Below are 27,352 nucleotides of genomic sequence, written 5' to 3'. Positions count from 1 at the left end.
GAACAAATACGGAACTCTACCGTATAGAAGATCGAAGGAGAGAACGAACGGTAGATCTCTTCACAAATCCACCGAAGATGTACTCGATAGGACGTCTCGCGAAAAGATCGAGCCCTCTTTCAGAGCCTGCTCCAGCAGTATCGACGTTAGCGACGGGTCTTACTTTACGAGAGATTCTTTATATCCGATCGATGCCACCGACGTCATTCTCAGGGGACAACTCGAGAGATCGCGCCTGAATCTGTCCGCGATTGATACTTTTTCGCCAACGATCCTCCCAATTAATCCCCGGACCAGACACGACTCTTTCAAATTGGACCATAACGAGGATGAGTCTGGAAAGTATCGGCACGCACTTTTCGCCACCTTGCCGAGAAGAGGATGCGTATCCAGGGATCAGGTTTCCAATGACTCTCCCAGGCGTCTATCCGGGAACGTGACGTTGCTCGAACCGCTTTACGAGCACGCCGTTAGCGATCCGGTTAAGCCACGGAGTACGGATAACGTGATACCCTGGTGGGAACTTGCCACGAGGAAGTACAGACACCGGAGTTGTCCTTCTCTTCAGGTAAACGAGAAAATGACCCATTTCTATTCGATCGCTATTCGATTAAACGGCCCCGATGGATAATACTAGGACTTTAAGTTAAAACGGTAAATAGAATAGAATATCTTTAAATGCTCCGATCGCCAAGGATTAATTATGGGATTATCGATTTGACTTGAAAATAAAAATATGAGCTTTTCAAGCCGTTAAGCGGCTTGAACTCAAATGCGTTTGCCATATATCTACTCGATATCTCTATCGGTTCTCGTTTCGAATTATCCCCCGTCCGAAGGGACTTGCCTTATTACGTAGTCTATTCTGAGAAAAACTTGAATCGTGAAAGGCGCCTTAAGACCCTTCGATCTCACGTATTGTCCTTCGTAAAGACGTGTAAAAAAGAATTTTTACCCAGCTATTCCTAAGGGGGATCCTCCCTTCCTAATACAGGCACATTATCTGCATATATATATTACTTGGATTTTTTTTTTAGACAGACTTGCGTATCTATTCGCGTTGTCCTAATTGCATTCTTTTTGTCGACACTGAAATATCATTTCCTGCGAATAGTTTCCCCGGCGTGATCCTACGTAAACGAGAGCGTGCCCCCACGACGGTGTATAGCTCTATGAAGGAGAACTCGTACGGTTGCGTCCGATTGGGACTTAGCAGCAGCGAGTAATATTGTACGTTTTGGCACGGCTCGTAACGCTTCAAGGAATATGCCTCGTTCGCCTCACGATACGTCCTCTCCGTACTAATTCTTTCCGTACGACATAAAAATTTCTTTTAAAAATCCGAACGAAATATTGATTCGCCTATCTAATGAAACGTTGATAAAAGATCACTATAGTTTTTTTGTAAAAGTGTTTCGTCGTGTTTCTTCATCGAAGAATCGAAGGCGAACTTGAAATCTCAAAGACTCGCGTTCGAGGTTAATCCCGTAAACGATGCGCTCTCCTCGTTTCTTTTCGGCCCTCGCTTGGTACGAGCTCTCGCTACGTTTTAGATGCGAACAAGGCGTCTCACTATGCACCGCCATTCGTTTTGCTCCTATCATCGGCATCTACCGTTTTTGCCGAAGGTTTCCGGTCCAGTTTTTAGTACTATTCGACGACTCGCTCGCGGCTTTCATTAAGCTCCGTATACAATAAGGCAACACACAACGATTGCCCCCTCCCCCCTCTCCCGAGATCTTGTGAACGCGATAAGCGTTCGTAAGCGAATCTCGAAACGCATAAGAATCTATTTCCTTTTTTTTTGTTTCTTTTGTTTTTTTTTTTTTTTTTTTTTTTTTTTTTTTTCCTTACAAAAGTCGACAAACGTTCTTTTCTAAAATCTAATCTAATCTAATCTCAGGTAGTCTACTTTTAATAATACGTTGGAACCTTACCTGTGTGCGAATTATTTGTAGTTTTTTTTTTTTTTTTTTTTTTTCCAAAAAGTCAACTTTCACTTTTGTCAAAGTCTATGGACATTTAAAAAATAATGATTTTAGTCATTTTAGTAACTTTTCTATTCCATTAGATGTTATTATAATTACATACGTATACCGTATTATATGCGCGCGCGCGCTCACGCACGCACACACCAATTTGCAATTATTTCTTTTACCGTTTTTACGTCTCGTCGTATCGCCGTCGATCATTGACGATCAATGGCAATGACAATGGCCGTTTCCTCTTTTCCAAGGCTGTGCGTGCGTAAAATATCGTAGCTTATTATTATTTTAGTCAGCGAGTATAGTACGCACCAATGTATGCAGGTCGACGACGGTCCTACGCCTGGGATTTTCTATCGCCACGAGGTAGTAAGATAAGGAATAAAATTGAAATAGGCTTATTTTTGTCAGCGTATATTAATAGTAATATATAAAAATATAGTAATAGAAAAGTCATGGCATAATAAACATCTAGACACGACAGACGAATGAAAACGTACTTTATATCGATAATGATTAATTGTTTTGTTTTAGGCACATGTCGTGTCCGCCTTCGAACAATCCCTATCGAATATGACGCAACGATTGCAGCAACTCACGGCAACGGCTGAAAAAAAGGTAAGCATCGGTAAATGATCGGTAAATCTCCATACAACCCTTGCTTATCTATAATATAAGGTTTCCAATTCGTCGACGGATTTCAACAAAGACAAAACACGCTCGATATCCGAATGCAATTCTAATGTCAAAGATGCCAGACGCGTAAAAATTTCAAAGTTGTTGTCGTCGTGATAATAACGAGAAAAGTATGAAATTTGGCGCATCTTCGGTGATGCGTTCGTCAAAATGTTAATAAAGAAAGGTTGCAACCTCCTTGCAACCTTGGACATAATATCTATGTCGATAGCTCGTTGAACATTAAGTAACCTTTATAAATCTCATTCCCAATGATGCGCTATTAAAATTGAAAAGTCACGCCGGCTAATTAATTCGCACCGAGTAAAAAGAAAAAGGAAATAAGAAGGAAAGAATTTCAAAGAAAAAAAGAAAAATCGCAAATTACGATGTTTCGACGGTCGATTAACCGAATCGTCGAATGATCGGATGATGGACCTTAAAGTGCCGCGTTTTAACGCGATCAGCAAAAAATCAAAAGCGTCATCCGCGAATAATAAAAACTCAACTCCGACATCGTCGTCTTCGTTCAAATCCAAAGGGTTGATATTGAAAAGCAATGGTAGAACGGCGATCGAAAAGTCTAAGAAGGTGGTGTCGGGTAATAAGGAGTCGCGATCGAGCAAGTCAAAGAACTCGAAAAAATTGAACGACAGGACGTGTTACGAAAAGCGTATTACGACGACCGTCGAGAATTCGTCGCAAAAAGTCTTCCAAGAGGAGGATAATAACTTAAGAACGAAGAAGAATTTGATTCCTAATATAACACCAAAGACTTTCTATCGAAATATCAATGTCGGGGAATCGTCGACGATAAGAAAGAAGCCGACGGCAAAGGAACTCGACAAATCGGACAAGCTCATCGGTCAGGAAGCGAGTTCCAAATCAATGAGACAATTGTTTAGCATAGCCGATTCTTGGAGTAGCGATTCCGTAATTAGTCATTCGGATAGTTGCACGTGTTGTCACAATGAGGAATCCTCTCCCGTTCGCGAAACGAACGGCGGTATCGCGGATAAAGGATAATTAATATGATTCTTTCTTAAACGATAGATTCGTTTAAGTTCATAAAGTGAAAACTTGTTTTATTTTTGTCCGTTCCTGATTTGCCTCTTGTACAGGATTCCGAATTACAAGAGTTACGTGAAACGATCGAGAGGCTTCGAAAGCAAAGCGCGGAGGCTGGATTGAACAACGGGGGATCGGGCAACAATGGTCGTCGGCACACTCTCGGTGATTCGGATTCCGGCAATACAGGATGCACCGGCGGCGGCGGAGGCGGCGGAGGCGGCGGCGGAGGCGGCGGCGGCGGTAACGGGGGACATCATCAGGGTGCATCGATGGCGAGACAACTGTCGGCGGACAGTGTCACTTCTCTCAATTCCCTGAGCAGCGCTTGTTCCGCGAGTAGTAGCCATCAGAAGAAGAAGGGTTGGTTGCGTAGCTCCTTCTCGAAAGCATTCTCCAGATCGCGAAAGAACAGGCATGGTTCCGTTTCCGATGCCGAGGATTGTAAGGACGGTGCCAGCGGAGAATTGAGCGTCCCAAATAGTCCGAGATTACCGACGGCCTCGAAACACGAAAGCGCGAGGAATCAAAGTGCCGGAGCAAGGAGCAACGGACAAAAATCACCGGAACCTGAAAATCCTCTGACCGGTAGCAAGAGTAGCTCGGCTCTTTATAAAAAGGAGGACGAGGACGTGGACGAATTGAAGAAACAACTCAGGGAAAAGGATCTCGTTCTCACGGATATCAGATTGGAGGCACTCTCCTCGGCCCATCAATTGGAATCGTTGAAAGACACGGTCATCAAGATGAGAGTAAGTTATCTTTGAGCTTGGCGAAAAATCGCTCGCGATCATTTATATCAATCGATGATTGTGTCTTTTCTACAGAACGAAATGCTCAATCTGAAGCAAAACAACGAACGCCTGCAGCGGCTGGTAACTTCGAAATCTCTTACGTCCTCTCAGTCGTCTCTTCCGAGCGATCCCGATAGGCGTTTCAGCATGACGGAGGTGGCCTCGAGCGTTGCTGCCCTTTCGAACGGCGATAGCAGTTCGACTGCCGATCAATTGGAAGATCTCAACGTGCCCGAACATTCGGTCGTACCATCGGCGACTTCGGCTACGAGCGGTGAGCCGGCATTAGACCACGACACCGACGGAAAGAGAATTAACGTTGCCGTCTATCTCGGGAGCGAAAAAAATTTCAATTACAATCTAATATCGGGTAATAATTCGGACAGCGGCATCATCGGCGAGCCTCCGCATTGCATTATCGCGAACGTTTGCATCAGTAACAAAACGAGCTGGGATGCTCTGGACTCGATCGTACGACGATGCTTCAAGGAATACGTATCGAGGGTCGATCCCGTCACGAATCTGGGTCTCGGCGTTGACTGTGTCGCCGCTTATCATCTCGGCGAAGCTTCGAGGTTAGATAAATCTCTTTCGTTTCGTCGTTCTATTAAGCAAACAGAACTGTCTCGAAGCGATTTTATAATCTACTAAGTACACATGCACATGCACGCACGCACGCACGCACGCACGCACACACACACACACACACACATATATGTCGTTCCTTTCAACAGATGTACGACGGATTCTCAGCATCCGGAATTACTACCGTGCGGTTATCTGATAGGACACGTGAAAACTATTTATCTGGTGCTCTCGGGTTACTCCTGGCTCGCGATTGACACTCTGATACCACGCTCTATCGTTCAACGACTAATATCCCTGTTAACGGAACATCGCAGAGTCATCCTTTGCGGACCTAGCGGTACCGGGAAAAGTTACTTGGCAGGAAAACTGGCTCACGCTCTCGTGGACGCCGATACGGACTCGAAAGACGCGGCTGCTGTGGCCACCTTCATAGTTGATCACAAGTCGAGCAAAGAACTCAAGCAATATCTCGCTCATATCGCCGAAAGATGCGACTCTAATGCGGCCGACGAATTGCCGAGAGTAATAATCTTGGAGAATCTTCAGCATGCCGCCTCTCTCGGTGAACTTTTCAGTGGTCTTCTCGGTACAAGACACTCGTCCTGTCCCGCGATTATTGGAACCATGAGTCAGGCTACTTGCAGCACCACGAATCTTCAATTACATCATAACTTTAGGTAATGCAAAAGCTTCTCATATAACAAATCGTCTTATTTCTCTGGAAATATTAAGGAGTTAACGCATATTATAATTATGCGTAAATCTACCTAGGTGGGTACTGTGCGCCAATCACATGGAACCGGTTAAGGGATTTTTGGGCCGTTACCTCAGGCGTAAGCTATTAGAACACGAATTACGTGAATCGGGTGGGACGAGAAATGCAGAAATGGCAGCTGTCGTAGAATGGCTCCCACGAGTCTGGCTACATCTTAATAAGTTCCTAGAAACGCACAGCAGTTCCGACGTAACGATAGGTAAGATCGCTACTTATAGTACAAATACTAATTAATTAATTTCATTATTATCGCGCGAACTGTTTTTAGGCCCTCGACTTTTTCTCTCTTGCCCGATGGAAGTGGCAGGTTCTCAAGTTTGGTTCACGGATTTGTGGAACTATTCTGTAATACCGTATCTGGTTGAGGCTGTCAGGGAAGGCCTAACGTTATATGGAAGGCGAGCAAGCGGAAGTGGAAATGGCGAATCCACATGGGAAGATCCTGCACAATTCATTACCTCCAGTTATCCGTGGATCTCTACGCACGCCGTACACGATGGTAGCGACGCTCTTCTTCGGTTAAGACCCGAGGACGTTGGTTACGACGTCGTTACCTCGGGACATACCTCGGGCGTAGGTGCGTCCAGCGTAAAGAGCCTCGGCAGTACACACAGCGACACCGAAGGAGATCCTCTTGTTTGTATTAGTGAAAGGCTTTACGCGATACCACCATCCTTCCTATTACACATGCCTCCTTTTTTTTCTCTCTTTTACAGTTGAACATGCTGATGAGACTTCAGGAAGCCGCCAATTATTCGAGTCCCCATAGCAATGACAGCGATTCCGTCACTTCGCTCGATTCGTCTCATACTCGACATTCGGAGGATCTCAGTTCTTCGACGTCATCGTCGAGAGGCGTAGAATCCGCGCTCTGAAATAAAAAATACGACTCGAGAATATCGTTTAGGCGGGAGAACGTTTAGGAAAGCATCGTAACAAGATGATTATGAAATTATCGAGATAATTGTAGGTCAAGTAATAATCAAGTATAGAGCAAGACCCCGGAAGGTGAGCGATGGGTGAGCCATGGGTGAGCCATGGGTGAGCGATGGGTGAGCGATGGGTGAGCGATGGGTGAGCGATGGGTGAGCGATGGGTGAGCGATAAGTGAGCTACGTGATTGCAAAAGTTTTTTTCTACGAAAAAAGTGCCGCATAACGTATCGGCACAGATTTCCAACGTGAAAATTAATAATGTTAATTAATGTATAATCATACCAATATTATTATATATTCTTGGCCATCCAATAACTGTGTATGATACGACTATCGTGCAGGGACGTTCAATTCCCTTTTTCTTCTTTTAATTTCTCTTTCTTTCCTTTCGATCTTTTTTCATTCTTCCAAGTAACTAAATTTAAATTTTGCATGCAAAATAATGTCTCATATACATTTAAAAACATCTCTAGTACCTATGGTTGGCCTATATCTAAGTTCTACGTGCATCGAGCACTTTGGTGTGATATTTAATTGAATAAGTATAAATGACAAATATAAGGAGATAATTCCGTGGGATTTTTTCTCTCTCTCTCTCTCTCTCTCTCTCTCTCTCTCTCTCTCTCTCTCTCTCTCTCTCTCTCTCTCTGTCTCTGTCTCTGTCTCTGTCTCTGTCTCTGTCTCTCTCTCTCTCTCTCTCTCTCTCTCTGTCTCTCTCGAATAGAGATGAATCGTACGGAGATAAATCGTACCATCTCCATGCAATAATCAATGCTGCCGTTACCGAAGTACGAATTTCTTTTGAACGAATGCATTTCTATGATCGATTTGTTATACGAGAGTCGTGCAAGTAAAGCCTATAAAGAAAAAAAGTGATATACTCAAAAGTTTTGCTGGTATACAGTATTATCATAGAACGTAGAAATATGGACTAAGCGAAGATGTAGGAATGGCAGAGTCTGGCTATTCCACTCGTCCACTATTTTCAGGTAATCTATAATCTATGTTTTCTTAGACGGATCTCATGGACGGATGGTTCGATGCAGCATATATGTATTTGTTTCGCACTCGAGAACGCGAAGCAATTCGAGATAATCGTGCGCGCGAGGATAGTCTATTTATACATACTTTGCTACGAAAGCTCTATTTAATTATAAAAAAAAAAACAAAAAAATGTTACTATATATAATAATACACAAGTACGTCTCGGGTATACGCATACGTACTACACGTACACATACACGCATGCGCCTGACATATTACACATATACACGATGCATACGCGAATGATGGCGCTAAATATGTATTATGAACAAAAACTGAATAATTATTTGATAAGATATGTGAGTAATTCTGGTCATGTAATGTTGTAAATAAAGTATATAAGGGTTATATTGTGCGACGACGTTGCGGGGGAAGGAGCTAATGTGGAAACTTGACTCAAAGTTTGGTATCATAAGCTTATGAGAAAAGTCTTGTGGTAACTGAAAGTAAAGTAGTCAAATGCTGCAACATTACGCTGACTTGTAGCTTGTTTCGCTCCCACAAGTTTCTCTTTACTGCAAATCCCGACAAGTACCACGAGTTACATTCGCTATACATATTGTACATGTTATCGAACTGAGAATATTCTCAGATCCCAATCTGTGACACGAACTTTAAAGTATGTTAACGATTATACAATCGTATTAACAGGTTTTTTTTACGTTTGTACCGTATTTATACGCTGTACGGCGCTACATTCAAAATTTATCCAAATAATGGTAATTATTGTGACATAAAATAAACCACATTAAACTCTAATCTTCTAGCATTAAATCATTTTACACGTCAAACAATTGTTTCTTCGTCGATTAAAATATCTTGTGTAAAATACAACATACAAAACAATGCGCCATACATACATACGTACATATATATATATATATATATATATATGTGTGTGGGTGTGTGTGTGTGTGTGTGTACACACATGCATACACGTGGTCGTGTGAGTGTGTGCATAACTATCAAATTTATTATACATAGCTGCTGCAAGATTCTTCTACTATTTCAAATAAAACTCTATTATCATAAGTAATTAATCAGATAATTAATCTATAAAACATGTTATTTCTTAGTTCATACTACCGATGATCTAGAATTACATTAGAAACGTATCTCTTATTCTTTAAACAATATTCAACGACAGCATAAATGGTAAGAAGCCTTCTATCCATAGCACTAAGGTGTGCATCTGAAATAAGCGGAAGAACATCGGCCATTATCGTCTCACGAGCAATAAGCTTTTCCAATGACAAACTCAGAGTACCACCAGTGAACATCTTTAAACGATCCCATGTAGTTTTATGTATTCTAAAATAAAAAATATTAAAATTCATCTGCAAACCTCAATACAATCATATTATGTCAAAAAATTCTTATACGTACATGCAACACTGATAAAGCGGTGCTAAAATGTCAAGATGATCAACGTCCGGATTACCAAGACTCTTCCCATTGTCTATCAATAATACAGCAGGATTGTGAAAATTGTTTTGCGCTAATTCATAATGATGCCGATCACCATTATCCATTAAAAAGTCAAAAACTGCTGTATCTATCAAATCCAATAGCCTACTTGAAAATTGTGGTGAGTATGCTTTAGATTCTTTGACCTTGTGTAAAAATATAGATATCATCGTTTAGAATGTATGTATGTCCGTAGCATTAAGACGATGACGTAGATCTATCGTTTGTGTACGTAGAAATATATGATGTATAATCGAAATTCACCTTCTCGCAATAATTATCATCAATCTCCCAAGGTGCAAGCTTTTTTTTCTTATACGTCCTCTGCCATGGATGTCGATGTTTTACGAGATGCAAGTAACGTGGTAACCAAAATATCAATGCACCTTCTAAGACATCACCTATCCCACAAACTGGATCGGTCGAAGAACAGTAATGACAAACACCATACAAGCACGTATCATTACCCTCCTGATACATAGTAGTATATAATTCCGGTGTTGCATGCTTGCGAATCTCATTGTTAAGGTCAACTGAAATACGTAACGAATTAACAATCATTAATCTATAAAACCGTTCGTTACCAGATTGACATTATCGAAATATATCAGATTTTATTTATCATACGTTTTCGAATAACGGCTAGGGGTACCCTTCTTAAAGCAAGTAACGAAGATAAATGAAATGCTACGATTTCTGCATTATGACGATCTTTTCCATAATAAACCGGTCCACGGATAACTGTATCTCTAGAGTACCATTGCGGTTTAAATACAGCTTTTGCACCATTCTCCAATGTCAGCATAAGTTTCAATTGTGTACCAAGGACAGCATTGTCGGCATGTTTTACCTTTGCTTTCCTTAAAGCATCGAGTATAGTCCCTAATTCTGGAGCCGATGGCGGAATTAACTGGTGAGCATCAGGCCACTATACACACGACGTTACGTGTGAATTATCAGCATCCAATATCTTTATACATGAAAAATTATCGTAAACGTAATGTTAAGCTATTGACAATAAATATTATGACAAATAGAACTAACATTGTTATTAGGGATACTCCATATATCCTCGTGCTCATTGTTCATAACCTTCAATTCGGACAATAGACGTTCGAGTACGATCAAATAACTCGTATTCTGTTTAAAATACTTTGAAGGTAATATTTCTATCTCTTCTTTAATTCTTTCGTTGATACCTTGACCGGCGGACCTTTGAAGAAAATTTCTGCCATTCTCATTTCTGCGCAAAGAGGACGCAGAATGCCCTAGAAGATAATTTTCCTCGATCAAAGGTAAATTTTTGAATTGCGACTTTTGCGAAGAATTCTCTACGATTATGCGAATAAAATAAATGTTTGCAGTAATCACAAGAATCAAAAGGGCGCCTAAGGCAAATAGGGCACAACGTCGGCCGATCATCTGGAAAAAAAGAAACAAAAAGAAAAAAACAATTATAAAAATTTCATTCATGCCTACGTTTTTGCTTTCAATTTTCTTGGATGATATCTTTATACACGATATATCCAACAATTCATTTTTTCTTTCTTTGATTAATATTTACCGCTAAAGAAGCAGAGAATCTTCGATAAAATTTATAAAGATTCTTAAAGCTGATATATAACGAAGTAAAAATGATATTTATCAAAGATAATACCTATTTTATATAAATTTTATTCATTTTATTAATAAATTTCATATTGTTAACATGATAATAGAGGCATTGCAATACTATTACGTGATGATATTTTTTAAGAAGTAATTTTTTAAGAAACGATTAAAATTAAAATATTTAATAAAGGAAAAAAAAGTGATTGAAAAGAAAATCTATGACATACCTTTAATACTTGAGATATCGAAATTAAATTCAGCTATCCCATGGGAGGAGGCTCCTAGTGTGAAATATTTTTTAAAGATATTCTTTTTAATGAAATGATCGACTTGGTACAATACTGCAATGATTCACACCTACAGATGATTGATAAAATTCAATATTTGAAGAAACAAGACTGGCCATATTTGATCTTTTTCTTCTTCAATTACACATTATCTTCATAAATGCCAATACTTTTATGTAATTCTTGAAATGTTCTGCATTAACGAACGATGCCGCGAACAGTAATGCGTTACCATTAATATCATATGATTATGCTTAATAAATAAAAAGTACGTCTTTCTTTTATAAAAATAACAAATACAAAAATAACAAATAAAGTATTTGTTATTATTTAGAATTATATGCGCATCAATGACACTTTTTTGTATCAAAACACTTAATTCACCGATATATCACTTCTCGATAAGAGGTACTCCTCCATTCGATACGTACGCCATTGTCATTATAGCCGTGTCAGTGCAATCAAATGAATAACTTATCTCACGACATATTTTCACTATATATTAGGGTATTAAATTGGAGTAACAATGATTTCGATATTATTAACATGCTTTTATTTAACGAAAGCTTAATTATTCTTTCATACGTGCGCGCGCGTGTATGACATATATATATATATATATATATATATATGTGCATACATATACACACATGTGTGTGTGCACTCCGTGAATTAAAAAAAAGGAACTATTGAAAACGTAGAAAACACTTTTGTATGATTTGGCATCGATTAATAAAAGATATTATAGAAAAAGGTGCAGAATGAGGATTGTTAAAGATATGGTAAATTAACGATTTAAATATTTGCAAATTGCATAGCGTAGGTATTTTTAATGCAAACGAAAAGCTATTGGATGATCGATCATCGATGACTAACGTATTCCAAAAGTTGGTATTTACCATTATGTAGGTTTGAGTGCGACTCAAAGTGGCGCTACAGTAGCTACGTTCTTTTTACACGCTCGGCATTAGAAAGTGGCATGTTCCTTGAGGAATCGTATTTTATATCCTAAAATATTAGAGGAAATCCGTTTGGTCCTTTGCTAGAAAAATGGTTCAAAAGAAGGTAAAAATATTTTTTCACCATAGAACGTTTATATTTTTTGCATCTCTCAAAGTTATTAAATTCTTTCATAAAGTTAACCTTTCTTTACGCGTTCGATATAAGCAAACAAAATTATTCGTAAGAAAATATTTATATTCAATAGCACCAATCTTTTTAAACAGATAAGAGATAATAAAGATCTTCGCATTGGAACAATTAATAAAATATATTCGTTTAATATACAAATTCTAGCCAAAGAAGAAGGTAGGGAAGAAAGTAGCTGCTGCACCTCTAGCAGTGAAAAAAGTTGAAACGAAGAAAGTAACTAATCCTCTTTTCGAAAAACGTTCCCGAAATTTTGGTATCGGTAAGTTACATCTTTTATTATCTTTATAATACATATGGTGTAATCCATATTACTTGAGTAATATTTAAATGCGCATTATATAGGTCAGGACATTCAACCTGCTCGTGATCTCAGTCGTTTTGTAAAATGGCCCAAATACATACGCATACAGAGACAAAGGGCTGTACTTCAAAAGAGATTGAAAGTACCACCTCCGATCAATCAGTTCAGTCAAACTTTAGACAAACAAACAGGTATCAAATAAAAGTATTTACATGTGGACTAGTTTGATCATTATTCGTTATTCCGTTTATTAAGTTGGCATTAACGTTAGAAGGAAAAGTATTGAAAAATCGTTAAAACTCTCTTTTCTCATAAAAAAAAAAAAAAAAAAAAAGCCAAACGAGTACAACGTTAAATAAAATTATAGCAACGCAGTTGTTCAAGATATTGGAGAAGTATCGGCCAGAGTCGGCGGCCATGAAAAAAATGAGACTAAAAGCTAGGGCGGAGCAGAAGGTTGCAAAAAAAGAAGACGTGCCCACCAAGAGGCCCAATGTATTACGCAGTGGAACCAATACCGTGACTACCCTTGTGGAACAAAAGAAAGCTCAATTGGTTGTTATTGCGCACGATGTGGATCCAATTGAGGTATGTATTCAAACTTTAAATATATTTTCTATAATATATGAGGCAGCAGTTATGTATTGATATGATGTAAGAATTTCTTCAGCTGACAATAAAACTGACACTGACGATGTCAATTTTATTAGCAAGATGAAAAATGACTCTGAAAATTTATAATTCCATATAATTCTTCATTTTCTTTACCTTTCTGATATAACTTATTCATATGCTAAATGTTAATTTTCATTTGACAAGTAGATTGTACTTTTTCTACCCGCATTGTGCCGTAAAATGGGTGTTCCGTATTGTATCGTAAAGGGCAAGGCAAGATTGGGACGTTTAGTTAGACGTAAAACCTGCACTGTCGTAGCTATTACGCAGGTATGTATATTTACGTTAGATAAATCCTATTATGCTATATATTCTGATATGTGTATGATGATTATATAACAAAATAAAAGAGCCAATCCCATGAAAAATCATGATATAAAACAACTTAATATTCTGACATATTTTATTATGATGATAATAGATGGAATCTAATGCTATCGCTCGTTTTAATTTCTATTATTTTATTGTTGTTTCTCAATAGGTCGATTCTGGTGATAGAGCGAATTTCTCCAAAATAGTAGAAGCCATCAAAACGAACTTCAATGATCGACAGGACGAGATCAGGCGTCACTGGGGAGGTGGCTTGTTAGGTAGCAAATCTGCCGCTCGAATAGCAAAACTGGAGAAAGCCAAGGCTAAAGAGCTTGCTCAGAAGCAAGGTTAATATATTTTTAATGCACCGCCTGCTGTATTATAACATCGTATACAGGACTAAAACAAGAAATAAATATTCAAAACGATTCGAATTTTCTTACTTTATTTCTTTCATACATTCTTTAGCATTATTATTATTATTATTATTATTATAATCACCACGTACAGGTTAGTCATCACGTTTTTAATTTCTTCGTCGAAATACCTTTGGAATTATTTTCATGTTTTCTTTTCGATGACCCTTCAGAAGTAATAACTCTGTCATCTCTGTCGTTAATTTCTTCGAGATCAACGGATTCTTTCTCTAGTTTCTCCGAGCGTTTTCTTTTCTTACGTTTCTTTTTCTTCTTAGACGATGACCCACTGTACCGGTCTTCATCGTTCTCTTCATTATCCTTTTTTTCCTTTTCATTTAAACTTTCACATTTCGCTTCTTTAGACGTATCATACGTCCGAGGAGTATACGCCGGCAAAGGAACATCAAAATTTCTTTTAAATAAAGCAACGAAGAAACCATTGCATAGATCTATTTGAGGTTTAGCATAAATGCATTTTTTCTCGCAACCGCTATCGTCTGAACTATAATTTATCCAATCCTTTTTAAGTAATCTTTCGATTGATACAAGCTCATAGGCGTCACCGACATTAGTCAGAATTTCATCTATTACATCTTCATTTTCTTCTCGATTTATGGAACAGGTACTATAAATGACTTCTTTTACAGATGGAAAGTTCAATAGAGCATGTCGTAAAAGAAATACTTGAAATGCTTGTAAATTTTTTAAACGTCCTAGCTGATATTTACCATCCTTCTTACCCATTATTGGTCTATCAACAATGCCTGGATTGTCGAGTTAAACGGTTGCACATAAGTTAGTTTTTTTTTAAGACTTCGAAATACCCCAAAAGCTTAAAATTATTACCTGAACCGGAGCAACTGGGATCAACTAAAATATATTCAACGTTTGGACAATGACTTGGATAAATGGTCAAAGCATCGTTGTTCATAGTCCGAACACACTGAGAATTTGTTGTTGTTAATAATTCGCATAACGTTTGATATCTTCTCTTTTCAATTTCAATACCATAAACGATTCTATTAAGAGTGAATTATTATATGATCGATTCATTGCTATTTACGAATAACTGCAAATAAATAAAATCGATGCGTTAAATTATACCCCCGATTTTGTAATATGGCAGCCAAGTGCGAGCTTTTCATCCCTGGAGCTGCACACATATCCAGAACAACAGACCCAACTGGTGGATTTAGGAGGTATGATGGAAGACAACTTGCCTGAGATAAATATAAGAAGAAGTATGCTATTAAGTGAGTAGGATAATATGATTTAAAGAAGAAGAAGAAGATGAAGAAAGAAGAAAAAAGGAACAAGTAATACCTTATCTTGCAGTATCAGTTCTCCATTTTTGTAACTTGGATGATTAAAAAATAATGTACCATGCGGAAAAACAAGCAATTCGGGTATGTGATAATCTTTAGTAAAATATGGTTTTGATAAATTTGAAATTAATTTCAAATAAGACGAATAATCTGTATATTCGAGTACTAAAGACCATCCTTCGTATTCGAAATTTTGTATAGCATCGTTAACTGATAACAGCAAAGTATTTACACGAACGTATCTTGGTTTCGATACTGAAAAAAAATAGAGAAAATGTCAATGATCTAATATACAATTGATACAATTGAAGAAATGTTTGCCTCGTCGATTATTATTATTATTATTATTATTATTATTCCATTGAAGTCCTGAATGTGAGCAAATTCGAATGTATAACATTATTGAAATATTAGATGGATATCAAACAATACTCATAATCTTATTATTGATCTGCATTTATTTTCATATTTAGGATTTAACTTTGTTTCCCTATGTGAACATAACATGTTAATATAACATTTAAAGATATATATATATATATATATAATGTGAAATGCGACAAATAATGTATAAATAATTATTTTTAAATTGTTAAAAGTATGATTATTATCAATTTTATTTTTGTACACATCTGTTTCCATTCGAGTACGTGTGCGTACACACGCGCACGCACGCACACATATGTATGTATGTATGTATGTATGTGTATATATATATTATTATTATTCCTCTTTGGCATTAAAAGTTTGTTTTAATGCATTTATATTTCTAGTGATACTAGCGTCCGATTCATCATCCGGTTCGTGAAAAGCTTTGTAAACGTAACAAAATATTATTAAATGCACAGTAACGACAGCAGCTGTAACAGATATACAATGCGTGATGAATCTGTCGGTATGAAATTCAGTCGTCATGACGTGCTGTACACCAAAAAATGCTGCAAAAGGCAGAGTAAACATTGCAGTACTATACAAGAATAATGTCGTCAGTGTAGTTAACAGGCTCATAATTAATATATTGAAATTAAACGAATTATTTGATAACAATTCCTTTCTTGACTTTTGCACAAGCTTCTTTTTTTTTTTTTTTTTTTTTTTTTTTTTTTTTTTTTCCTAAGGTTATTTATCCAATTTTGGATAGAATTATATGAACTTTTCCAACTCGCTCGATACAGATTTATAATCTCATTGAAGTCAATGTAGAAATATGTCCCAATTCTGCAAAAAACATGCACTTATAATAATAAGAGGTCCAAGCTTTTTTTTACCTGTTTTCTGAGGTATGGCTATGTCGGACGCATTAATATTCTTCAATGCATCGCGTAAACGACTTTCGTAATTTAATACTGTTTCAATAGGTTTAGCATTGCCGGTTAAACGTTGCTTTCCCCAAATAAGTTCTGTTATTAAAATTCTTGCTAACCAAGGATCAAAACGTGGTTCGTTTAAAAGTATTCTGGTTTCATTAATAAGCTGGTTTAATTGATCACTTTTTTGTAGGGTATTTAATGTTAAAGCATACAATCCAGATACATTCTACAGAAACAAGTTTAACATCTATATAGTAAGTATATTACATATACAATATGTTTATAATACTACTTCTCATATACTTTCGATAATAATGCGAGGAAACTTTTATCGGACTCGTAAAGCAATGCGAATAAGATAAAATATAAAATTCTTTAGTGACGAAGAACGGGCACAGTTTGATATTCGGAATAACTCTTTATCGTATTTACTTACAGGATGCTTTTCGGAAAAAATTAACGTTTTCAAACTAGCACCATTCTCTTGAACATCTCGTACAATTTTCGAAGCTATTTTATAAAGCCTAGGAACTTTTACAGAATGTACAAATCCTTTAGACATATTATATACGATAATGTCATGAGACTTTAGATAAACTGACGCGATTAAGGCTATTCACCATCTCGAGCTCGTCGCGAGAGACCTCGGCGATGGGTATGGACAAAAGACGAACTACAAGCGCACCACCACCACCACACCACCACCAACACCCCAGTACACATAGTATCGTCGTGCAAGTTTCTCTAGAGACAAACATTTTCCCCTGTATGGTCATAATAGTAATAGATTTGACAGAAGAAAACCATATGACAAGTAGATCTTTACTTTTTAAGAAAATGTCCTCGCTTAAATATTCATCTTCGAAGATGAATGAGATCCTTGTTCATTAAAGTCGGTCAAAAATTATGGCTGTTCTCATTGACGGCGTAAACAGTTGACGTATGGAACAACGTTATAAAAGCAGTCATGTGATTCGGCTGCAGACATCGAGCACATCGTAATAATAATTGTATAGAATAGTTCAATCATGATTTTCAGGAGCTTTCAGGAGGCTTGTAATCTCCGAAAGATCATTTCGGCGGTTCTCGTTGATGCGTGTGCATTTGGTGACACCGTTAGTTATCGGCCCTGCCGGAGGAGGCGTAATAGTCGCGACGAGGTCGCCACAGGCCACCGACGTTGCCTAACGCACGTTCAATCGACGAATATAAAATTCTTTTGCATACAACCAAATACATATAGTTGCACGTGCATATGTATTAAGAATTAAGGTTAACCAATTTTTCAAATTAATATTTTAGATAGATAGAATAAAATTCCATATCTGTCTATTATTCAAAGCGTCGTAATAATAGATTTATAACCTTCTCTCGTGAGATACGTACGGTACGTTATCTCGAATTTTATTCCGATTAATATTCGTATATATCTGTTATTTGGAAAAGTTTCTTATTTCGTTGGAAAATTTTCAGATGACTCTACAAAGTTTCCCAAGAGGCGGTGAAAAACGTAAAAGTATAAAGAATTCCGTACAAGTAAGCAAGTTTCTTGGCGTTATTTTATTAAAATTTTATTACAACTTGGAGTAAATGAATATATTTTGACAGGTGTTTCAGAAGAAAAAAGGAAAGAAAAAGGAGAAAAGAAAAGTTGCCAAAGAATCCGACGAGGAATTTAACTTTATCGCTCGTACAGCGGAACGTTTATCTAATGCGACGCTATGCGAAGGCCTAACGATTTTGGGAAGAATTTGCGAAGTCAAAGAATATGAATTAATCGTTTCTTTACCGGGCGGATTAAATGGCCAATTGACAGCACCTAATGTTGGCAAATCATATAATGATTTATTAATAAGTATAGTCAGGGGTGAAGTAAATCAGGTGTCTCAATATAAACCTTTAACCGAATTATACGATATAGGAGAATATATTGTATGTTACATTCAAAGTACTCAAGCGGATGGAAAATGGAATATAAAATTGTCTCTGGAATCTCATTTAATAAATCAAAATGTTGATATTAAGTATTTGTTTATTGGTAAAAGATTGGTCTGTTCTGTGAGCAGCGTAGAGGACCATGGTTATATCTTAGACACAGGCATTCCAAATGTAAGAGCATTTATATCTATTAAGGATGTAGATGCGGACAAAAAATATTGTAAGTATTATTATAACTGTGACAATTAATACTTCTTTTACTTGATTAATGACAACGTAAATATTGTGATTATAATATGCACGTTATGTCGTATGTATTAGTTGTAGGTAAGCAGATTTTTTGCTGTATCAAAGAATTGCAAACGACGAACAATGTTACGACCATTAATTTGTCAACGAAAGAGAAATTAATTCACAAGGTTGCCGATTATGAGATAGAATCGTTAGACGTCCTTACACCCGGAACAAGGGTTCCCCTTCGTGTTCGAAAGATTTTATCAAATGGATTACAGGTGTCGTACGGCAAAGGGCATATAGGTTATATAAATAGAATTTATATGGATAATAATGTTTCGTCTTATACGGAGGACATGGCGATAAATGGAACGTTAATGTATATTATGCCAACGGTCAAATTTGGATATTTTAGTTTAATTACGAAGAAAATGACAGAAACGGCTGGATGGTCACACGAAGATAACAATGGAATGAATAGGGGTGAGATCGTTGAAAAGGCAACCGTCTTATTTCGAGAATCCAACGGCATCGTCCTAAGGTTAGACTCGCGCTCACGCGGTTTTGTATCCCTTCACAGAACTGACGTCGGGTTCGATAAAGTGACTAATAAATTTATACCTGACTCCGTGCATAAATGCAGAATATTGTTCTATAATTGGATGGAGAAAATGTATGTATGCACGATGAAACAGGATGAATTGCAGGAAAAATATTTTACGGAATCTGATCTTTCCATAGGCGAGATATTACGCGTAAAGATAAAAACTATTAATATTGAAAATAATTATATGACCGTCAGCATAGGAAGAATTACTGGAACCGTTGCTTCCGATCACATATCTGACTTTGGATCAAATCCCATGGGAACGTTGAAAGTTGGTCAATCGATCGAAGCCAGAGTTTTGAATGTAAACGTAGAAAAAAGGAAAGTACAATTTACATTGAAGGAATCATTGTTAAAGAGTAATTTGCCCATTTTGTCAGACGTACGTAATGCCAAATGCGGCACAAGGCATCATGGTACCATCGTTCAAATTAATAAGAATGGATTGTTAATAAGATTTTTTGGAGAAGCCAAGGGTTGGCTTCCATTCGTATATTTAGAGAGAACTACTGCTTCCGTAAATTGGAATTACTCGATAGGTCAAACGATTGCTGTATACATCGAAAGTGTCAATGAAACTGAAGGAAAGATGAAATTGAATTTAATTAGTAACATTGCTAATATGAAGAATGGTGAAGAATTATTGATTGGACAGGTCGTTGAAGGTAATATAATAGAAGCTTCTACCGAAGGTATACGTATGCAGATTAAAGGTAAAGGTGAATGTCCCCAAGAAGGATTTTTACCAGCTGGTCATATGGCACCGTGCATCGAGATTGGCAGACTTCTAGCGTCAAAGTCCATACCTGGCGATGTTATTTCAGCATTAGTATTTGCTACCGAGCCAAATTTATTATTAAGCAGAACATTTTTAACGGACGAAAAACATCGAGAATTAAAGCAACTCAAAGTCGGAGATTCTATACCGTGCTCGATTAAAGATATTGCACAAGACGGCATTAGGGTTGTACTACCTATCAACAATTATAAAAAGTATGGTTTTGTTCCATATAATAGGATTTCCAATTATGACATGATACATGCAAATCAAATGTTATTCGTGAAGATCATTAATATTGATAAGAAGGAAGAACAATTAAATTTAACCATGTCATTGGAAAAGCTATGGACGGAAGAAAATGACGAGGGTTTGAAAATAATGGGATCGGTGGATCTTCTTAATCTTTACTTCAATAAGATAAAAGAATTGATAAGTAATCCGTATTATGAAGGCAGACCGATATTAAATGCGAGCATCGGACAGGTCGTTAATGGAAGAATTGATAAAATTACGAGTCATGGTCTTGTATTAAAGTTAGAAAAGAATTTGGAAGGTACGGTACGTAAAGATCATTACAGTGGAAATGTAAAAGTCGGTGATGAAGTATCGGGAAAAATTTTGTGGATCAATTATGTCCATGAATTTGTTGAAGTTACGTTATTGCCTAGTATCGTACATAAGATTAATTCCAAACAAAACGTTCAACTACCCGCTAAAACTTTATTGCGCGGAGAAATTGTTATGGTCTCACAATGGTTCATTTTAGTTGTATTGAAGGGTAAAGGGAAAGGCACGTTAGCTGCTTTACCGGCTCGTCGTCATGTGAATGACTTACGGCCTGACCCGAGGCCCTATATATTTTTATCTCGCATTAGGTGTTATGCCATTTTAAATAAAAACGAATCTGATATTATGCCGATCTGCATGTTAAAATCAGCATTTGAAGTGTCAAGAAAAGCCGCATTATCTAAAGTAATACGAGACCAACAACAAGGTACGTTGAAAAGAAAATCAATAAGCGTAAGTATTAATGAAGAGGAGCGGATGAGGATGGAAAATTATCCAAAGGAAAATTCTTTCTACAATGCGAATTCTATTGACCGATTCAATGGAGATCAATTATCTCGAAAGAGAAAGCTCGAGGAAGAATCTGTCACGTGCGAAAAGAAAAAATTAAAAAAGAAAATTCAAAATCTTAATGGCATAAGTCAAGCTGAGATTGAATTTGGGAATGAAGAAAATCCAAAGGATGATAATAACATTGATAGAAATAATCAAGATAAGAGAGATAATGAGAAAGTAACCGATAGAAATGTACTTGGTATACCTCAATGTGGTTTTTATTGGGATACTATGCCAGACGCAAGATTATTAGCTGATATTCAAACATCTAGCGACAGCGAAGACGACATCGAGGAGCAAGAGAAAAAATCGAAGGTGAAGAAATTAAGTGCGGCCCAGCGTAGAGAACGAGAACGACAAAAGGAACGTGAAATTAGAGAACGCGAAGAGGCTTTGGCAAGTAGCAATCGAATGCCAAACTCGGTAGATCAGTTCGATAGATTGGTATTGGCAAGTCCCGATAGCTCATTAGTTTGGTTGCAATATATGGCTTATCATTTACAAGCGACGGAAGTAGAAAAGGCAAGAGCAATTGCCAGAAGAGCCATTAAAACGATAAATTTTCGGGAAGAAAATGAAAAATTAAATGTATGGAACGCCTGGTTGAATTTAGAATCGAAATTTGGTACGCCTGAAGCTCTCAATGATGTTTTTCAAGAGGCCGTAAGAACTAACGACGCATTAAAAGTCTATACGCACATGTTAACGGTGCACGCTGAAGCAGGACGACAATTTGAATTAGAGAAATTAGTTAATACTTTCATTGGAAAATTTAAACAAAATCCAAAAGTGTGGCCGGAATGTGGTGGTGCTTTATTAAAACTTGGCTTGAAAGATAAATCTAGACAAGTAATGCAACGTGCTCTACAATCTTTGCCATCGTCAGAACGTGAGTAATCATTAAATTTTCTTGTAACATTTAATCCAATTTTTTATTTTACACTTTATGTTTAGATGTGAATATAATGTTACGTTTTGCAAATCTTGAAAATCAATTTGGAGAAAAGGAAAGATCGCAAACATTGTTTGAACAAATTTTAAGTTCATATCCCAAACGCGTTGACATATGGTCGTCTTATGTAGATTCTTTGGTAAAGTCGGAAGAAATTTCTATTGCAAGGTAAAACATTGTTCTCCTTTAAAATTGAAAAAAAAAAAAAACATCTGAAGAGTATAAAAATATTCGTATATTTATATGTCGAATTTTTTAATATACTTACAGAAAAGTGTTGGAGAGAGCGATTGTTCAAAATTTACCGCCAAAAAAGATGAAAGTACTTTTTAAAAAATTCATTTCCTTTGAAGAGAAGCATGGTACACCAGAAGATGTAGAGCATGTACAACGTGCTGCTACCGATTATATAGAGAATCAATGTGGCGAACGTGTAAATTGATTGTTATATAATATATTTATAGTATCGTTATATTGTAAGAAAAGAAAAAAGAAAAAGAATTAATAGTAATCGTTTATTGCTATTTACCTATTAACTACCTATAAACTACTAATACAACCTTTGTTACAATGACGTCTTTTACAATTAAAAATTGTGAAACTAGATATTCTATCATACTTTTATAACAAAACTTTTTACAACAATTTGAAATAACTATTATTTTTTTGTCATTTTTCATAAGTAAATAAATTTCTACTGAAATTCCGAATTGAATGAAATTTTCCTAGGATATCGAATGGTAATTTATACAAATTGCCAAAAGAAAAATTTCAAATAAAATATCTAAATTGACATAAGACATAAGAGTGAGTCGGGGAGGGGAGGGGGGGGGGGAGAGAAAGAAACGAGACATATTTATCGAAAAACATATCTCTCATAGGTAGCTCTATCGGAAAACACAAGACGGACGCCATCTTTGATTCCTATTTCGGTCATTTCTCTTTTTAAAGGCTGATTTACACTTCCTGAAACGCTTTATGAGGAAACATCGTAGTGAGAAAAAAGACATTCAAGGTAATTTTTTGTAGAATTAAAGTAAATATTTGACTAAATATAAATTAGATTAAATCTATTTTATAATAATTTCTTTCTTCATAAATAATATAAATTATGGTTTGCCATTAAATAGTAAAATAAAACTAGTGCACGGTAGGAATCATGTGTGTATACCATGTTACTTCTTTTTTCTTTCTTTGCGTTTGCCTTTGCGTTGACGTTAGTTTCTCTTTCTCTCTCTCTCTCTCTCTCTCTCTCTCCCCCCCCCCTCTCTCTCTGTCTCTCTTTAGCACGCTGGATATTCTATTAGAGTTTCTAATAAAGTCTATTGTGTTGATAATTTGTTGGGAAAAAGTTATTTGTTTATAAAAACAAATTTATATTTATTAGGTATAGATCAAAACGCATAAGTCAAGTGCAGTTATAAAAGTTGAGACTCCAAGAGTCTCACAATTCAAATATGCAAGAAGTAGAAGGTACAGACGGTAAGTAATACTTTTATCGTTTCAATATAATAATTACAAATGCATATTATATCATTTTCGAGTAAGTTAAGGGTGCATTGTTATTATATTAATGCAAAAAGTCGTTTGCAAACAGTTTGATGTTTCGTGGCGCACATAACCTCACTTTATTGTACCGATTAAGAAAATCGATCTAGAGCCGATAAATGAAATATTCGAAGGAAGATGGATTATAAAATTATGTTCATATATAGGTTCACCATGGAACAATTCCAGTGGTTGCGAAGAAGAGCGGAGATCAAATCAAAAGGAGGGTAAAAAGTCTAATGTCTTACCTTTGTGGGGCAACGAAAGAACCATGAATCTGAATCCGTTGATATTGACAAACATTCAATCTTCGCATTACTTTAAAGTGAATTTATATGAATTGAAGACTTATCACGAAGTAATAGATGAAATTTATTATAAAGTATCACATTTGGAACCATGGGAAAAAGGGAGCAGGAAAACGGCAGGCCAAACTGGCATGTGTGGAGGCGTGAGTATGTTTTTTTCAAAACGTTGTTGTTACTTTATGTTATTAAGGTATCTATTGAATTAAGACGAAAGTTATAACAAAGATATATTTGTTTTGTATATAAATGTCCTTCAAACTACCTGTGTAATTAATTGAAACAAAATCTGATGGTAAAAACCTGCATTGAAAGATATTCAAAACAGGTTATATCGCATACAGATTTTTAATATGACATATCAGATACTATAATATATATATGTATATATATATATATATATATATATATGTATATGTATATATGTATATATGTATATATGTATATATGTATATATGTATGTTGCATCGGAAAAGCCCAAGAAAAGAATTAACAAAACGAAAAGGTTCGAATTTGTAGCAGCATTTAATACAGTACCTATTGCAGAGTAGCATGCTCTTGGTTGATATGTTATATTATAATATGAGTGTGATCAACTGACATAGTGGGTGTAAATTTAGCGGTTCATGCAGGTACGAGGCGTAGGGGCTGGCGGTATCGTCTCAACAGCTTATTGCCTTCTGTTTAAACTGTTCACATTGAGGTTAACCAGGAAGCAATTGAATGGTCTAATTAATCATCTGGATTCACCGTATATCCGTGCCTTGGGCTTTATGTATATCAGGTAGGCCATTTTCGATATATTATTGGAATAAAAACTTGATTATCCAGCATGCATGTCTCTGGGGTTTTTTTGTGCAATCGAACTGTTATCATTAGTAGGTCGCAATTATTCCTTCTATTATGATACAACTATGACATACTATGCCGAATACAAATATCAATAGTTATTAAAAGGATGCAAAGGTATCGGTACCGAAGATCTTTTAATTTTATGGAAATCATAAAACAGAGCGACTAATAAGTTACGTTCCAGCCGAGGACATAAGAATGGTATGAGCCAAGTTAATTTAAACCTGTTAAAAGAGATATCCTCTTTCCTTGGATAACGATTTATTAAAAAAGAAAGAAAGAAAGAAAAAAAAAATTAATTTTTTTTTCTTTCTTCCTTTTTCTTTTTCTCATCTAATACCAGTAGAAATAAAAAGTTTTGTCTTATCCGTAACCTCGGCATATTAAATACAGTTCGAATTAGTTTGGATAATCGAGTCGATATTGTACTTAATCATGGATATTATTATCTGTCTCTTACGCCTTTTATTTAATTGTAATGTTAATTCAACAACAGATATACCCAACCGCCAGCAGATTTGTTCAGTTGGTACAGTGATTATTTGGAAGATGAAGAAGAGGTAGATGTAAAGGCGGGTGGCGGTCAAGTAATGAAAATGGGTGATATTTTAAAACAATTTTTAACGAAATTGGAATGGTTTTCCACGCTCTTTCCGAGAATACCTGTACCTATACAAAAGGAACTAGAGCATCGATTGGCAGAAAGATTTCCGCAACAAACTATTAATGCTCGCAATGCAAAACCGCCTATTACGTTAAACAGTCATGGTAAATATAGTAATAATAGCACTAGTGGTCAACGAGATAATGGGAATCTTACGAGAAATCAGCAACCACGTCATATCCCAGACAACGAAGCTCAATGGGGAGAGGCGGAAAGAGCAAGCCACTGGCGAGCCAGGTGCGTCTACGTGGTATGAATACAATCACGTTACTAATTATTAGTAGATAATAAATTTAACTAATGAAACACTATCTTTGAGATATCTTATGAATTCCTTATAAATACCTTTACGGTGTTACATTAATCCTTTATTATTATTTCCTTTTGAAAATGAAAAAGAAAAATAGCCGTTCAATAGTAGATTTATTAGAAATTAGGAAATAAAAGTATCGAATTAGAAAGTATTGTGAAATATGAAGGATGGTTAGATGGCACTTGCATCAGTACTTCCCCTCGAACGTATCCTGTTACAGGTCTGACGAAGATCGTAAGGACAAATACAGAGAACGAGAGAGAGAACGAGACGCGGATAGAGACAGAGTTCGAGAACGAGAAAGGGATAGAGCTCGTGAACGAGATCGAGAGAGGGAAGGAGGACACTTTAGGCATTCGAGTAGTCGCGATAGAACTCGACGACCAAGAGATTACAGAAGTCGTAGTAGAGATAGATCGTATAGAGATCGGAGTAGGGACCGTCATCGTGACAAGGATCGACGCCGAAGCAGGTAATTTTAGAAAATACCTATTTTCACCTATCAAGTGTGTCTCTAAATGAATTTTCTTCTTACAGTAAAGGTTCCCCATACGATTATACCGCAGCGCTCGCTCGCGAGAAAGAACGACAACGAAAAGAATGAGATTGACGCATAAAAACACATTTGCAAAAAATCAATTTGTGTGTGTGTGTGTGTGTGTGTGCGTGTAAGTTTGTGTGCGTGTAAGTGTGCGTGCGTGCGTGCGTGCGTGCGTGCGTGCGTGTGTATACGTATGTTTGATGATGTGTATGTATGACGATTGCAACGGTGTAAGGTAAGCATGCGCGAGTATAATATGCATATGCGCATGTACATAGGTACGCGCGTCCTGCATACTGGCCACCATTGGTGTGCGTCGTCGCGCGCGCAAATAAAAACGTCTTAATATAACTGTGGAAATGAACACGATTTAGAGCCGAGCCATTCTTAGAGCAACATCTCCAACAACAAAATAATATCCAAAATTTGATCCAACTATGTGCAACACATGTAGTTTCCATGTTTTTATAAAATAAATTGTGGAAGACGTCTATAATGTGTGTTATTTTCTAATAAAATTGTCCTATATTGTGTACATATATTTATGTCCATGTATATACGTATATATGTAAGATAAAATAAACGGATAAATAATATTTTCTGACAAAAAACTTCTTTATAAAATTAATATCATGTAGAATTACGTTTTATGTAAGATTTAAATCGACGAATATGACATTTTGACATTGATATTGATATATTTTTTTCTGCGAGATCTTTGACGAAATTTATGCAATGAAATTTATCTAAAGAGGTATCAATGGATCAGCGA

At 36.5% G+C, this 27,352-nt stretch overlaps 7 protein-coding genes across 21 annotated transcripts in view; 5 read left to right on the top strand and 2 right to left on the bottom strand.

Moving 5' to 3' along the window:
- Window positions 1–8,623, top strand: part of LOC124946787 (protein sickie) — an 84,341-nt gene extending 75,718 nt beyond the window's left edge. For all 10 annotated transcript variants that reach the window (XM_047488013.1, XM_047488011.1, XM_047488010.1 and 7 more), the window contains 7 exons: window positions 2,520–2,603; window positions 3,782–4,480; window positions 4,556–5,097; window positions 5,257–5,787; window positions 5,882–6,084; window positions 6,154–6,521; window positions 6,602–8,623. In XM_047488013.1, coding sequence (XP_047343969.1) covers window positions 2,520–2,603; window positions 3,782–4,480; window positions 4,556–5,097; window positions 5,257–5,787; window positions 5,882–6,084; window positions 6,154–6,521; window positions 6,602–6,760 — 2,586 coding nt within the window. In that variant the 3' untranslated portion in view covers window positions 6,761–8,623. The remainder of the gene's footprint in view (window positions 1–2,519; window positions 2,604–3,781; window positions 4,481–4,555; window positions 5,098–5,256; window positions 5,788–5,881; window positions 6,085–6,153; window positions 6,522–6,601) is intronic.
- On the bottom strand, window positions 1,793–11,823 carry LOC124946814 (glycosaminoglycan xylosylkinase). Its single transcript, XM_047488103.1, has 6 exons — window positions 11,170–11,823; window positions 10,376–10,753; window positions 9,959–10,259; window positions 9,596–9,864; window positions 9,251–9,477; window positions 1,793–9,175 (listed from the first exon to the last, which is right to left on the bottom strand). The coding sequence occupies exons 2-6, from the start codon at window positions 10,751–10,753 to the stop codon at window positions 8,947–8,949; spliced, it is 1,404 nt and encodes a 467-aa protein (XP_047344059.1). The 5' UTR covers window positions 11,170–11,823; the 3' UTR covers window positions 1,793–8,946.
- On the top strand, window positions 2,618–3,773 carry LOC124946837. Its single transcript, XM_047488162.1, has one exon. The coding sequence runs from the start codon at window positions 3,090–3,092 to the stop codon at window positions 3,684–3,686; it is 597 nt and encodes a 198-aa protein (XP_047344118.1). The 5' UTR covers window positions 2,618–3,089; the 3' UTR covers window positions 3,687–3,773.
- A 309-nt stretch (window positions 11,824–12,132) lies between the features above and the next one.
- LOC124946834 (60S ribosomal protein L7a) lies at window positions 12,133–14,097 on the top strand. Its single transcript, XM_047488158.1, has 6 exons — window positions 12,133–12,294; window positions 12,526–12,640; window positions 12,724–12,873; window positions 13,050–13,270; window positions 13,505–13,627; window positions 13,839–14,097. The coding sequence occupies exons 1-6, from the start codon at window positions 12,280–12,282 to the stop codon at window positions 14,019–14,021; spliced, it is 807 nt and encodes a 268-aa protein (XP_047344114.1). The 5' UTR covers window positions 12,133–12,279; the 3' UTR covers window positions 14,022–14,097.
- On the bottom strand, window positions 14,095–17,392 carry LOC124946808 (28S rRNA (cytosine-C(5))-methyltransferase). The gene is made up of 6 exons (XM_047488082.1): window positions 17,160–17,392; window positions 16,682–16,949; window positions 15,412–15,668; window positions 15,193–15,308; window positions 14,935–15,107; window positions 14,095–14,852 (listed from the first exon to the last, which is right to left on the bottom strand). The coding sequence occupies exons 1-6, from the start codon at window positions 17,283–17,285 to the stop codon at window positions 14,188–14,190; spliced, it is 1,605 nt and encodes a 534-aa protein (XP_047344038.1). The 5' UTR covers window positions 17,286–17,392; the 3' UTR covers window positions 14,095–14,187.
- A 143-nt stretch (window positions 17,393–17,535) lies between these two features.
- LOC124946791 (protein RRP5 homolog) lies at window positions 17,536–22,868 on the top strand. Of its 2 annotated transcripts, none has more exons than XM_047488040.1 (6): window positions 17,536–17,995; window positions 18,197–18,259; window positions 18,332–18,881; window positions 18,983–22,294; window positions 22,360–22,525; window positions 22,628–22,868. In XM_047488040.1, exons 2-6 carry the CDS (start codon window positions 18,197–18,199, stop codon window positions 22,797–22,799), a joined length of 4,263 nt encoding a protein of 1,420 aa, XP_047343996.1. In that variant the 5' UTR covers window positions 17,536–17,995; the 3' UTR covers window positions 22,800–22,868. The 2 variants fall into 2 exon arrangements, with proteins under 2 accessions (XP_047343996.1, XP_047343995.1); XM_047488039.1 differs by having other exon boundaries at window positions 17,536–18,110.
- Window positions 22,869–23,241: 373 nt separating this feature from the next.
- On the top strand, window positions 23,242–27,071 carry LOC124946818 (pre-mRNA-splicing factor 38B). Of its 5 annotated transcripts, XM_047488121.1 has the most exons (7): window positions 23,242–23,372; window positions 23,745–23,839; window positions 24,073–24,356; window positions 24,831–24,994; window positions 25,559–25,963; window positions 26,260–26,511; window positions 26,582–27,071. In XM_047488121.1, exons 2-7 carry the CDS (start codon window positions 23,815–23,817, stop codon window positions 26,709–26,711), a joined length of 1,260 nt encoding a protein of 419 aa, XP_047344077.1. In that variant the 5' UTR covers window positions 23,242–23,372; window positions 23,745–23,814; the 3' UTR covers window positions 26,712–27,071. The 5 variants fall into 5 exon arrangements, with proteins under 5 accessions (XP_047344077.1, XP_047344080.1, XP_047344076.1 ...); XM_047488120.1 differs by lacking the exon at window positions 23,242–23,372 and having other exon boundaries at window positions 23,606–23,839; XM_047488122.1 differs by lacking the exon at window positions 23,242–23,372 and having other exon boundaries at window positions 23,608–23,839; window positions 24,843–24,994.
- The last annotated feature ends 281 nt before the right edge of the window (window positions 27,072–27,352 follow it).

Source organism: Vespa velutina, chromosome 2 (assembly GCF_912470025.1).
Source record: "Vespa velutina chromosome 2, iVesVel2.1, whole genome shotgun sequence".
Taxonomy (NCBI): domain Eukaryota; kingdom Metazoa; phylum Arthropoda; class Insecta; order Hymenoptera; family Vespidae; genus Vespa; species Vespa velutina.
This window is presented reverse-complemented; position numbering and strand designations above follow the sequence as displayed.